Source organism: Mustela erminea, chromosome 17 (genome assembly GCF_009829155.1).
Source record: "Mustela erminea isolate mMusErm1 chromosome 17, mMusErm1.Pri, whole genome shotgun sequence".
NCBI classification, from domain to species: domain Eukaryota; kingdom Metazoa; phylum Chordata; class Mammalia; order Carnivora; family Mustelidae; genus Mustela; species Mustela erminea.
In genome coordinates this window covers 55767664-55782710 of record NC_045630.1, presented here as the reverse complement: position 1 = coordinate 55782710, position 15047 = coordinate 55767664, and the positions used below count along the sequence as shown (strand labels likewise).

The window sequence follows — 15047 nt, the reverse complement described above, 5'->3', positions numbered from 1 at the left end:
GAGCATCCTGGCAGGAATAAATTACCAGGTATAAATTACCATCTTAGGACTTGGGTCTGCACTGGCTTTTTCTGCAAACTCTTGCCACCCTAGTATGATAATATATATATATATTTTTTTTAAAGTTCAATTTGAGAGCTGTAAATGATAGCCCAGCTGTTTTCTTTAAGGAGATAAAATGTTGTCAATATTTCTGCAAGTCTTTTATTGTCCACAGAAGGGAGGTGAGCCATTTTCAGTAACAGTGACTTGTACTCAAGCCACTCCATTAGGTCAGTAGCAAATTCCTCTTTGATTTTAAATGTTAAAAAAGCCAGGACTACCCTCCAAAAAAAAAAAAAAAAAAAAAAAGCCAGGACTATATCTTTGAAGCATTGCTTTCGTAATTAGTGTGATCTTATTTACAAGCCTTTTTGATAATTACTTTGAGGTTAACAGTAAAGACAAAATCTTAAATGAGATTTATTTTTTAGATCACAATAAGAAAAAACAGAAATATTGTCTTCATAAAAATATCAGAGGCACAGGCTTTTGCTGGATTTCCTCCATTAACTCATGTAGGCAACATCCCAAACTCAAACAGCCGGCAGTTGCTTTGTAAGACAAACTGCATCTATAATCAGTAGGACAGAACCACAGATTCCATATCATCGCTTCCACCACCTTTTATTCAGGAAAGCATAACTTGAATAATAAGAGCACCACCATGGGGTAAGGAAAGTTGTCTGTAAGAAGACTCTCAAAGAAGTGGGGGAAAAATACACTCTGGCATTGTTTTGTAGCAAAATTTTGCATTTGGCCAAAGTTTTGCAAGGGGATAGAGTTTAAAAAAAAATGGAAATGAGATTAATTGCATGGCTAATTGATTTGGGGAAGAGAACTTAATGAGCTCATTTCTCTCTTCCAAAGCCAGGAACTCAGAAAGTGAGTTTTCATCTATTCTTCCATTTATCCAGTTAGAACATATCTCCCCAACAGTTAAGTCTACTAGAAGAAGTGATGGTTGTATGTAATGATATCTGATGGCTGCTAGGAAATAAGTGTAGATAAGTCCTCCTCTGTAATGTACGGGTGATAAAATTAACCAGAAATGAATTTTGGTCATTAATTGCTCATTGTTCCTTTCTGTAGGCTCCATCTTCTAAGTAAGACCATGCACTAGAACATTTATGATCACAGAATCTCCTGTTAAAGGTTTTAGTTAATATATTGCATAGGAACAGTCTTATATACTGCTGGTATCACTCCAACTTCAGATCAACACCAATGCTGGATTTTTAACCTTATCTTCCTCCTCTTACCTCCTCCTTCATCTTGTAACTTCCAGATTTTGAATATGTAATATGTGCCAGGCTTTGTGATTGGACATTATTTAAATATTACTGCTTATCCTCAGATTATTTTGAGTCAAAAACAATTAAGATATTGAGTTGAGTTGTCTTCCTTCTAGAGATGAAGAAACTGAGATTCACAGAGGTAAGGTAGATTCAAGGGCTTCCTGTCCAATAATATTTTTCATGTTACTTTATCTCTTTAACCCCCAGTCATTAATCTAATAAAGTAGTAGGCTCTGTTGACTGAAAGCTTACTATGTGACAGTCTGCTAAGCACTTGGTCTTTACAACAATGCTATGAGCCAGGTGTGATTACCTCCATGTTATAAATGAGAAAAATAAGCCTTGAAGAATAGACTTAATTATGTGAGAGCACAGGGCTAGTGAATCAACAAATGGAAATCAGATGTGAGATATTTGTGTTACTCAAAATCTAAAGGATTCATGTTAAGTGAATCCTTTATTCATGTTATCCTTCATTCATGTTAAGTGCTTCATAGAGGACATAACACATAGGCAGTCTTTATTTCATGTTACCTTTTACAGTTAGTGGCAGCACCAGTAATTGAATTAAAATGTTTGACTTCAAGCTTATACCTGATATCTAACATTGGATTCTATATAATTTGATTTGCAAATGGTTGTTGTTGGTGAAAGAAAACGTAAAGAGGTGGATTCCTCCACCTTTAATTTTTTGGGAACAAAGAGCCATAATTGACAGTATTCTGTTTCTGACTGCTCTGTATCTTTCTTTTACAAAATGACTTTTATATTTTTAAGTTGTTTATTGCAAATCATCTGATAAAAGCCAATCCTGAAGTCTTTACATAACCTTATCCTATTTATTAATTGTTTCCATTGTTCCCCTCTCTACATTACCTTAAGAATGACTACTTTGGATATTAATGTTATATAGTCACATGTGAATTTTCAGTTAACAGCTTAGCAATTGTCTATTAAGCTTCTTCTGTGTGGATGACACAGGGAGTATAAAAGCCAATAGCTTTCAATTCCTGGACGGTACATGCTCGTAAACCAATAATTTTGGTTCAAAATAATAGGAGCATGGTCAGGGTATTGGGTGCTGTAGAAGAAGAGAAAGGGAGAAGTTATTCCAGTCCAAAAGATGAGAAATGGTTTTACAGAGAGAGAATCTTCCTCACTTCAAAAAGAATATGATATTGATTTTTAAAAATTGACCAAAATGGAAGAGTGCATTCATTACCAATTATTGCAACGCAGCACTACATGATGGGAGAACCATTATGTTTCTGTTCTCATTTCCTCTCTGTCTTTTGTCTTCCTTTTCTTCAGTTAAGTAGAAAAACTATGTGCTTTCCTGCTAAAAATTTCAGAATACCATACAATAGTAACATATTGGACGATTAAATTGTTACTTTTTTTTCTTTCTAAGTTTAAAAATATTAACGGAAGAAATTGTTCAACTATGAATTAGTAGAGGGAGATAAAAACTGGCAAAAATGCTTTTGACTGCAGTTTGTCCCAATAATGATTATGGAATGTGTCAAAGTGTTCTGAAATATTAAACATTTATTGCAGAAAATAGTAAAAGGAAATAACCTTTTTTGTCAAAAATATAAAAATAGTTTTTAACAGTCTTAAAACAAATTGCAAAGGATCATTATTTTGAATAGATAGGGAGACTTTTTGAGATGTTACATGGTTGGATTCTCCTAATTCCTAATTTAAATTAACTCTGAGAAAAATTGGACACTTTCAGCATTCATTAAGTATCTTACCAAAAAAATCAAGGGGTGAGAAAAATAATTCATGAATTCTGTTATATATGTATGTATTATTTTTTAAAGATTTTATTTATTTATTTTAGAGACAGTGAGTGTGAGTGTGGGGAGGGCAGAGGAAGCAGAGAATCTCAAGCAGACTGCACTGATCATGGAGCCCCAACACAGGGCTTGATCTCACGACCCTGAAATCATGACCTGAACCAATATCAAGTGTTGGATATTTAACTGACTGAGTCACCAGGTGCTCTTATTATTTTAAAATTTCTCTTGCATCAATCATATTTTATATATAATTTTATATATAATTTTTATATATAATGTAACTTGACAAACTACTGTAGGTTTTAGGGTACAAAACAAGAATTCTTTTTCTGATCATTCAGATATTAAAATTAACTTGATAAGTTGAAGTACATACTGATTCCCCATTAAAATGTTAAGGTTTTATTTATTTTAATGTCTTTATAAAAACACAGAACAGTCTAATTTATGAATAGAAATTGAAAAATCCTAAATAATTTTAACCATTATTTACCATAAATGACATTGAGTTTATTCTATGAATGCAAGAATAAATTCTAATTAACTAATAAACCTAAATAACAATTTATAAATGCAATAGGTCAAATATTTAAATCAGGACCTTTAATAAAATTGGTAATATATTTATTATTTTTTATATAAAACCATCTTGTTATTTTGGGGTAGATAATTCTTCTTTTAAATGATAATTTACCTGAAATAGTCAACATCATTAGATAGGTTGTAACTTTAAAGATATATCCATTAAATTCAGAAATAATGCAAAAAATAAGTTTCCTCCAAAAAGATTATATTTGACCAAGAACAAGATGAAAAACATTATCTTTACTAGTAATGAAAAGCATACATACTAAAAGAGTAATAAATATTTTTCTTAAAATCATGAAGAGATAGTCACAGTTTTAAATTGAACAGAATATAAAATGGACATTCTCAGATGTTCCTGGTGGTGGGATTATGAATTTAATTTTTCTAGAAGGAATTTGGCCATATTTAAGAAAATCTTTAAAAATATTTACTCTTTGTACAATTCTAATATACATGGATTTCAGTTACCATAGTTAGATGATACTCATCCTCCAACAACATGTTTCAAACATAAGTTATTATGGTATATTAATGGTAAGTAATTGTATAAAGTACAGGTTTAACTGCTGGCCCTTCAGTCTATACATTACTGTGCTAACAAGGCATATCATGACCAGTGACCATTCTTGACTCTTCTTTCAAAGTGTGTTGGTGATTGATTAGTGCAACATCTATTCAAAGAAGTTGGTAGTTGTGCTGCTTCCTAGTCTGTCAGCAATAAACCCATGTGACATTTCAGAAACACAAATTCAAAAAGTGGAATTGAGTATTCCTTTCTTCACAGAAGAAATAGTTGGTCAGTGACACCATTTGAAAGACTTTGTATACACAGCTAGAGCAACTCAGCAAAGGCTAACTTAAGAACGAGGACTGTGGGGGCACCTGGGTGGCTCAGTGGATTAAGCCACTGCCTTCGGCTCAGGTAATGATTGCAGGGTCCTGGGATCAAGCCCCGCATTGGGCTTTCTGCTCAGCAGGGAACCTGCCTCCCCCTCTTTCTATGCCTGACTCTCTGCCTACTTGTGATATCTCTCTCTGTCAAATAAATAAATAAAATCTTAAAAAAAAAAAAAAAAAAAAAGAATGAGGACTCTGGTTATGAGAAATAGGGTGATGATAACAGTGAAAGCACAAAGACTGGACTGATGGGTGCCCATCCATATTTACAAAGCAATATGACCTATCACCAGGGCACAGACAGACTGCTTTCTCAGAATAGAAAGTCATACGATAAGAAAGCAAGCATGATTCAAGCAACTCAATTTTTTACAAAAAAAAAAAAAATAAAACAATTTAATTCTCAAAGTTTCAAATGTTAATTCACAGGCTACTAAATGTTAGTCTATTATAATTTTTATTTCCTATCATATTTATAGCTGACAGTAAGAACATTTTTTAAAGTTTTACCTTCACTTATTCCCTCTTTGATGCTCTTCCATTCTTAACATCGATCCAAGTTTCTAACCTATAATATTTTCCTTCTCTCTAAAGAACTTTTAACATTTCTTGAAAGACAGTTCTACTGACAGCAAATTTCAAATTTTTTTTTTTTTAGAACATATTTAGTTCTCCTTCACTTTTGAAGGACAATTTTGGAGGGTACAGATTTCTAGATTGGTATGGTGTTTTTTTCTCTCAACCCTTAAGTATTTCGTTCTGCTCTCCTCTTAATTGCATGTTTTCTGAGAAGTTAGATATAATTCCTACCATTGTTCTTTCCACAGGTTAGCTGTTTTTAAAACTCTTTCACATTTTTTCCTTTATCTTTGATTTTCTGTAGTTTGAAAATTATAGGCCTGGGTATAGGTATTATTGTTTTGTTTTTTTGTTTTTAGTATTTATCCTGTTTGGTGTTCTATAAGCTACCTGGCTCTGAGGTTTGGTGTTTGACATAAAGTTGGAGAAATTCTCAGGGATTACTGTTTCAAATATTTATTCTGTTCCTCTCTTTCTTCTCTTCCTGGTGTTCCCATTATTTGTATGTTATGAATTTACTAGTTGTCTCACTGTCCTTGCATTGTCTGTTTTGTTTGTTCAGTTTTTTCTCTTTGCTTTTCAGTTTATGTGGATTCCATTGTTATATCATCTTCCTCAGAAATCCTTTCCTCAGCTGAGTCCAATCTATTAGTATGTTCATCAAAGGCATTCTTCATTTCTGTTTGATCTTTATCTAGCATTTCTTTCTTTTTTTTTCCTTACAATTTCCATCTCTCTGTTTACATTGCCCAACCACTGTTCTTCCGTGCTGTCTACTTTATCCATTAGAACGTTGGCATTTTAATCACGGGTGTTTTAAGTTCCTGGTGTGATAATTCCAACATTCCTGACATTTCTAATTCCGATGCTTGCTCAGTCTTTCAGATTGTGCAGTGCTTTTTTATTGTTGTTGTTTTTGTTTTGTTTTATTTTGCCTTTGGTGTTTCTTGTGATTTTTTTTTCCTCATTGATAGATGGTGTGCCTGGTAAAAGGTACTTCTGTATACAAGCCTTTGGCGGTGTAGTGAAGCGTGGGGGAAGCACTCTATAGTCCTATGATTAGGTCTCAGCCTTTTAGTGAGCTTGTGCTTCTGGATTGTTTACAGTTGTTTCTCTGTCTCTTCCACTGAGAGGTGAAACAGGATGACTAAAGTGGGCTGGATTTGGGTATTTCCCCTCCCTAAATCAGGATCTGATAATACCCCAGCAGGTTAGGCTCTGGTTCACTAATTTCTCCTGAGGGCAGATATTGTTAAGAAGTACATTGAACCCTGATTTATTTCAAAATGGCTCCCTTTTTCCTCTCTCTGCCAGAAGTATGAGAAAATACTCCACTAAGATTTACTGTAAGAACCTGGTCAAACTCCCAGAAGCAAATCTCCAAAATATTTGGGATCCCCCATTATAACCAGGTCTCCTTAGAGTCTTCAATTCTCAGTCTTGTTCCTACTAAACATCCAGCAATTTGTTAAGTACAAGAAAGTACCTCCCCCCAACCTGGAATTGGTTCCCATGGAACCTTCTGCTACTGAGTCTCTGCTTCTGTCACTGAGACTCCCTGTTACCTGTCAGTCTTTCCTTAAAGTCTTGGGGACTCTTTGTCCTGTTTTCCCCTTTAGAGATGCAAAAAGGGTTGTTGATTTTTCAGTCTACTCAGCTTTTAACTTGTTAGAATAGAGTGGTGACTCCAATCCTTACTTGTGGAATCTCAGACCGGAAACCAAGTTTTAATGTTTTGACAAATTAAAGATTATTGAACAATCATAACTTTCCTCATTGGTTATTAAGGTCATTTTGCATAGTTTCAGCTTGGATGGATGCTTACCATTTTGCACTACTATGCCTATAATATGCTAATTTCTGATTTATAAAACATTTTTTCAAAAACAATAATTGCTGGCTTTTAACTCTTTGATATTAGTTCTATAACAAAAATGTCTGTTACATAAAGAATCTTTGTATTTCTTTATTGTTCTGTTATTGTTTCAGTGCGATCACTGCTTGCCTCTTTATAATGATAAGCCTTTCCACCAAGGTGATCAAGTTCAAGCTTTCAATTGTAAACCTTGTCAATGCAACAACCATTCCAGAAGCTGCCACTACAATATCTCAGTGGACCCATTTCCATATGAGCACCACAGAGGAGGGGGAGGGGTCTGTGATGATTGTGAGCATAACACAACAGGTAACTAGTAAATCATAGATAACTAATAACAAAGTCTGATTTGGCCTTTGAGACCCATGTGTGTTATACAATGCATGTCATTTTAAATTATCTTATTGCTACCTTAAGAAAATGTTTCAAAACTGTACCATACGATTTCATTCATGTGGAATTTAAGAAACAAAACAAATGTGCAAAGGGAAAAAGAGAGAGAAACCAAGAAGCAGACTCTTTTTTTAAAACTTTTAAAAAATTTTTAAAAAATTTTTTAAATAAACATATAATGTTTTATTAGCCCCAGGGATACAGGTCTGTGAATCGCCAGGTTTACACACTTCACAGTACTCACCATAGCACATACCCTCCCCAATGTCCATAATCCCACCACCCTCTCCCGGCCACCCTCCCTCCAGCAACCCTCAGTTTGTTTTGTGAGATTAAGAGTCTCTTATGGTTTGTCTCCCTCCCGATCCCATCTTCTTTCATTTATTCTTTTCCTACCCCCCAAAACCCCCACATTGCATCTCCACTTCCTCCTATCAGGGAGATCACATGATAGTTGTCCTTCTCTGATTGACTTATTTCAAAGAAGCAGACTCTTAACTACTAACAAACTGATGGTTACCAGAGGAGAGGTTGGTGGGGGGATGAGCCAAATAGGTGATAGGGATTAGGAAGTGCACTTGGAACGAATACCCAGTGTTGTATGGAAGTGCTGAATCATTCTATTGTTCACTTGAAAAACTAATATTACACTGTATGTTAATTAACAGGAATTGAAATAAAAACTAAAAAAATAATATTATTAGGATAGTAAAGCTTGTTCATTCAGTCTTCATAAATCCAAATAATTAGGTAGTTTTCAGAAATAGCACTCTTACCTTCAACTACATCTTTTCAGGAAATTTCTTTTTTTTTCTAAAATACAGCCTATTTGATTAAATCATGAATATATTTTGGAAAATTCAGGGATTATACCCTTAAGTTTCTTTGTGTGACCTTGATCTTCCATTATGTCTGAATTTTCATGTAGCGATGTTTATGTTCGTTCAGATTTGGCAAGACTCCTAGTAATCTGGGAACATTCTTTTTTAAAAAATGCTAATTAAATGCACAAGATGATTATCAAAGTCTTGTTCTAAAAGCATACAGCATTTTGACTCATCATTGAAAATTACTATTCTCTGAAGGGCTGGTGTATTAAAAGCAGAAATAGGCAGTATCTCAATTTGTAAAATATAATGGCCCAAGTCTGATGGATTTGAAAATGCATGACTCTGAAGCATGAATGGATTTATTAGATAATTATTGATGACCTAAAATGTCACCAGAACTTGGCTAGGTGCTGGGAATATAAATACGAACAAGATAATGAATTTCCCTGTCTTTGTGTGGATTATTACATAGTAGGAAAGACACACTATTAAAGGAACAGTTACAAAGTTGTGTGATGAGTGCTAAGATAGGACAAGTGCAGTAGGAGTTAATCCGGTGGCATAGCGAGAAGGAGGGGAATTAGGGGCCGTGGTGACAAAAGGTCTCCAGTAAGAGAAACAGATGTGCAGTGGCCTAGAGGAGAAAAAACATGGAACTCTGAAAGAACTGATGGAAAGACAAATGGAAGATGGTAAGACCAGTGCTAAAAAGGAAGGCAGGGGTCAGATCTAGAAGGCTCTATGATCCATGATTAAGAGTTTGGCTTCTATCCTCAGGTTAATAGATGCCACTTAAGGGTATTTTACAAGAAAGAGATATAACAAGTTTTATGTTTTTAAAAGACACATACGGTTATAAAGTGGAGAATGGATTGGAGAGGGCCAAAAGTGGTTTGAGGCACTGTGGTGGTCCAGGTAAGAAATAATGCTTGAGTACATTTAAGGTGGTATGGAAAGAAAGAAGTGGATCCAAGAGATATGTGGAATGGGAAGTACAAGCATTTTCTGAGCAAAATGTAGGGTGTAGGTAAGGGAAAGAAATAGTCAAGACTCAATGCTAACATTCTAGTTTGAGCAACAGGGTCAATGTTGGTGCCAGCCATTGAGATAGGAAACACAAAACGATCAAAACTTAGGGAGAAAATGGCAAGTTTTGTTTTGGGAATGTTCACAGTGTTTCTAAGAGACATAGGAGAAAATCTTGTGGGCAGCTGGAAACAGTTCTGAAACTCCTCTCTTAAGAAAAACCTTATTGTGATGCCTCAGAATAAATCAGTATCATCTATATATTTGAGTGACATCTTATGCTTATCACAATTGCATATTTATTCCTATAATTATTTAATTAGAACTCATCTTACCCACTAGATTGTAAGAAAGCTCTGTGAAAGGGATACAATGTATATTTTCTTGCTATTGTATTTCTCTGCACTTAGTACAGTGTTTGTAACATGGTAATCACACAATAAATATTAATTGAATGATGAAGAAATTTCAAATTAGAGATAGAAATTCAGGAATCATCAGTATATGCAAATAGAAATATTCTAGAAATATTATAAATTCATTTAATTTTTAATTAGTCCATAGCCAATATCCATGAGAATGTTTTTCACTTGATTATTTCTGTAGTTTTCTGCTATTGAGCCAATTTTAGTAATATTTGAGCAGAGTAGAGTACATAGTGTTTAAAGTGGAATTGGTAGTCTTGAGTTTTATTTTAGCTTCTTTCAGTGTTGTTTTTTTTTTTAAGATTTTATTTATTTGACAGACAGAGATCACAAGTAGGCAGAGGCAGGCAGAGAGAGAGGGAGGGGAAAGCAGGCTCCCTGCTGAGCAGAGAGCCTGATGCGGGGCTCAATCCCAGGACCCTGGGATCATGACCTGAGCCAAAGGCAGAGGCTTTAACCCACTGAGCCACCCAGGCACCCCTTTCAGTGGTCTTATATGCTACTCACATTTACTTTAGAACCCCCTTCTAATTCAGATTTTTTTCTTATATAAAATGGCAAGAAAAAATTTCTAAATAAAAAATCATAAACTATGGGAATTATCTCATATTTCTAATATATCTAAACATGGAATTTCTATTTTGCTATTTGAAATAAAAAATAATGGCTGTAAGCAGAGAAACATTTGCTTTTAATAATGTTAACTATAGAAAAATAAATTTTATTTAGAACAGTATCCTTTTTTTTAAAGAAGATTTAGTTCTTGAAAAGTATTTCTGATTCTACATGCCTACTTATTTCCAATGTATAACCATCATCTACCTCACACACAAACATTTCTCATATTTGATTTAGATTAAGTGCCTAGTCCTAGATATATAAAAAAAAAAGTTTTAAGTTTAAAAACAAACTCTTCCAAAATGTGTGGACCCCAACAAAGAAGAGCTTTTTGGAAGTGTGGTATTATATAACAGATGGGAGTTTAATGAAGTAAAGCACAGTTTGTAACAGGTTCATTGTTTCATATGCTCTGGATCACTAAATTGGCAGGTAGAGATGAAAGGTGCATTAAAATGGACGTCCCGAAAATTATAGAATTCCCTCATAGGAATACAGTCTTTAATTTTGAATTATGTGGCTGATTTTAATGAATTGGAAGTCATAATGCATAACCTTTCTCTGATGCAGGAAGGAACTGTGAGTTATGTAAGGATTACTTTTTCCGACAAGTTGGAGCAGATCCTTCTGCCATGGATGTTTGCAAACCCTGTGATTGTGATAAAGTGGGCACCAGGAACAGTGGCTTCCTTTGTGATAAGGTGAGTTTTCAGTATTGAAGGTAAAGAATTGCTTGCTTTCAGAAACTAATTTGGGAGATGTTCTACAAGTGAAATTGAGGTCTGTATTTGTCAAGAAGTCTTAAGTTTGTGTGTTTGCTTTTCTAAGAGACAGCTGCTTTAGAAATGATCCTGTGCAACTTTGAATATAAGGCTATTGGGTACCTGGTGGCTCAGTGGGTTAAGCCTCTGCCTTCAGTTAAGGTCAAGATCTCAGGGTCCTGGAATGGAGCCCCACATTGGGCTCTCTGCTCAATGGGGAGCCTGCTTCCCCCCACCACCCCTGCCTGCCTCTCTGCCAACTTGCACTCTCTCTCTCTGTCAAATAAATAAATAAAATCTTAAAAAAAAAAAGAAAGAAATATAAGGCTATGTATGTAGGTGGTCCTTTGCATATAAGAAAGGCTCATTTTATTTTTAATTTTAAAGTTGTGAAAAATATTGAGAGGGAGGTGATTCCAAGTAAACTAGGAAGTGAACTGAGCATGTGTCTTGGTGAATTAATATTAATAAAATTTATTAAATAAGAATGGTTTCCCTCCTAAGTTCCATAGAAGATAGGATAACAAAGGTCACTTACACATAGATCCAAATGGAAATTGTGATAGCCCCACTTTTAAATTTTTTATTCCAAACTTCTCTCTTAACAATACAATGGGTTTTTATAATTTTATACTTTTTAAAACATTATTACAAATATTGAAGTTTGACCTACATGAACACAGATTCTAACTGACCTGGGGCTGTATAGCATAGCCTACCTCAAGCCAGAAAAAACAGCTTTGTATTTAAATGTGGTATCAGCTGGAGCTTTTTACTTGTTCTGATAATACTAACATATAACAATATATAAAGGACAAATTTACTTTAAAGAATCAATTCAGTGATTGTATTAATTTTTAATAATTACATATTCCCTTGTAAATAATTGAAAATGTACTGGCTAGGAATGTAAGCTCACAATCTAGTTAAAGAAAAATAAATTAAGTTAAAGAATGAAGATACTAAGTTCAAGGCAAAATATATTGGTTTTATAACTTTCAGCATATATTAAAAACTGCTCTAACATTAAATAAAAGCCAAATATAAAGTAGGCCAAAATAAAGATTTGAAAAACTTCAGAGGACCTATAGTGTGTTAGTAAAAGAATGGTATGTCTTATTAGAAAGCTGGGTAGTAGAAAAATCATTAACAAAGACGATTTCTGGGGCACCTGGGTGGCTCAGTGGGTTAAGCTGCTGCCTTCAGCTCAGGTCATGATCTCAGGGTCCTGGGATCGAGTCCCACATCGGGCTCTCTGCTCGGCAGGGAGCCTGCTTCCCTCTCCCTCTCTCTCTCTCTCTGCCTGCCTCTCTGCCTACTTGTGATCTCTGTCTGTCAAATAAATAAATAAAATCTTTAAAAAAAAAAAAAAAAAAACACAAAGACGATTTCTTAAAAAAAAAATTTAAAAAACAAAGACAATTTCTACAGTGATACAAGGGAATTTTATACTATTTGGTACTAGCTTAAGAAAGATTAAAGTCTCAAATCAATAATCTGAATTTCCACTTCAGGAAATAAGAAAAGAAGAATGAAATAATCTCTAAGCAAACAGAATAAATGATATCATAAAACTAATCAAAACAATGAATTTTGGAACACTGAAAAAATAAAATTAAGTTAAAAATAAAATAAAATTTAAATAGAAAATAAAGAAAATCAATGAAAATAATGGAACTTTGGAAAGATAAATAAATTACAAGCCTCTTTCAAGACTGACAAAAAGAGAAAACACAGATTACTAGTAACAGAAATGAAATAAGAAGTATCACTATACACCTTGCATACATTACAGTATAATGAGGAAATAACTACCAACAATTCTACACACATACATTTTACTACTTTGGTGAAATGGAACCCTTTTTCAAAAAGTATAAATTGCCTCCTCACCCATTATGAGATCAATCATTTGAATAACCCTACAACTATTAAGAAATTTAATTCATAATTTAAAATTTACAAAAAAGAAATGATATCACTATAAAATTATACCAAAAATTTAAAGTAATTAACATGAGGTCTGTATCTATTAGAGCAAAATCAAAGAGGGGGAGTGACTTTTTAACTCATTTCATGAAAGTATGTATTATCCTGATATCAAAACAGACAAAGTAACATACAAGTTATACTTTGCAAAGTAATATACAAGTTATTATAGAAAATGCCTATCATAATCCCCAAAAGATCTTTCTGTAGATAATAGATAATAGGACACTAAAATTTATATGGAAATATTATAAGATACTATATTTTAGAAAGTGTTTCATAAATATTATACAGTATTTTAAATATTTTATTGTATTTGTGTATTAAAGATAAAATGTAACATTTGCATATAAGTTTCAGTGTAGCTAAAATAACTTTAAACAGGAGAATAAAATGGTAGGAATCATTCTACCCAATTGCAAGGCTTATTATATAGTTATGTTAATCAAGATTGTGTGGTGTTGGGGAAGGATAGACAAATAAATCAATGTAATAGAATAGAGGAATCAGATAAAATCCCACATAAATATGATCAGCCAATTTTTGATGAAGGTACAAAAGTAATTCAGTGGAGGAAAGAGAGTCTTTCAACAAATGAACCTCCAACACTGCATAATCACAGAAATTAACACAAAATGAATTAAAGATTAAAAAGTAAAATGTAAACAAATACAACTTTTAAGGTATAACCAAAGAGAAAATTGGGGGGACATTAGGACTTTTTAGAGTCCTTAGACATGACACTAAATATATGATCCATAAAAGAAAAATACTGATATGCTAGATCTCACCAACATTAAGATTTTTGCTCTCAAAAGAATCTCTTAAGAAAATGAAAAGGCAATAAAGAGGGGGCAGCATTAAATACAAGAAATGACAGTTATGAAACAAAGAAGTAAGTATAAGTCAAAATATATTTTAAAAGAATCTGTGATCTTTACAGTCTTGAAGCATGTTTTCTTTAATTAAATACTTGCTGAATTTTTATGCTTTAAACGAATTTTTTTGTTTTGTGATAATAACATTTACATGCCAAAATGGCAGTCAATTTTTGTTTATATTGGATATAAATCTCAACCAATAGGCAAAGAATAGAAGACAGAATGACTATAAAATGAAACAAAAATAATATAAAGTTGAATTTCTGTACACAGATGATAGATATCAATTTGAAGATGATGAATTAAAAAGGAGAAATAGAAGAGACTTAACATGCATTATTGTCTCTGTCTTTAAAGTAGAAAGTTAGTGGTGTTATTAAGTTTGTTATTTAGTTTTCAAAAAAATAACCAGTGGAGAGCTAAAAATAATACATCCATACTTCAGTGAAAAACTGGGTACTTTCTCCCTAAGATCAGGAAAAAGAAAACAGTGTCCCCTATTATCATTTCTATTCAACATTGTACTGTCAGTTCTAACCAGGAAAATTAGGCAAGAAAATGAAATATAAGTCATCCACATTGAAAAGGAAGAAATGAAACTACCTCTGTTTGTATATAACATAATCTTGTAGGCAAAAAAATTCCAAGGAATTAATTAAAAAGCTATCAGGACCAATAAACAACAAGGTTCTGCAAGGTTGCAGAATATAAGATCAATATACAAACATCAGTGGTATATCAGTGCATTTGCAATGAACAATCTTGGAATTAAGAACACAACTTTATTTAAATAGCATCAAAAGAATGAAATACTTAGGAATATATTTAATAAGTATAAAACATATTCTGAAGAATACAAGATATTGTTGAAAGAAATTAAAGACATAAGTAAATGGAAAGACATACATGTTCATATGTTGGAAACTTAGTATTTTAATGCTCTACAAAAAGATCTACAGATTCAACACAACCCTCTTAAAGCTTACCTGGCTTCTTTGCCAACATTTATAAGGACATTCAAGGCACTTAAAAATGGACAAAA

The 15047-nt window shown here is 33.2% G+C and overlaps 1 protein-coding gene across 1 annotated transcript in view; it reads left to right on the top strand.

The window, feature by feature from the left end:
- Nucleotides 1-15047, top strand: part of USH2A (usherin) — a 681041-nt gene that overhangs the window by 90982 nt on the left and 575012 nt on the right. Inside the window, exons 9-10 of the mRNA XM_032319004.1 lie at nt 7196-7391; nt 10945-11075. Of these exons, the coding sequence (XP_032174895.1) occupies nt 7196-7391; nt 10945-11075 (327 nt within the window). The remainder of the gene's footprint in view (nt 1-7195; nt 7392-10944; nt 11076-15047) is intronic.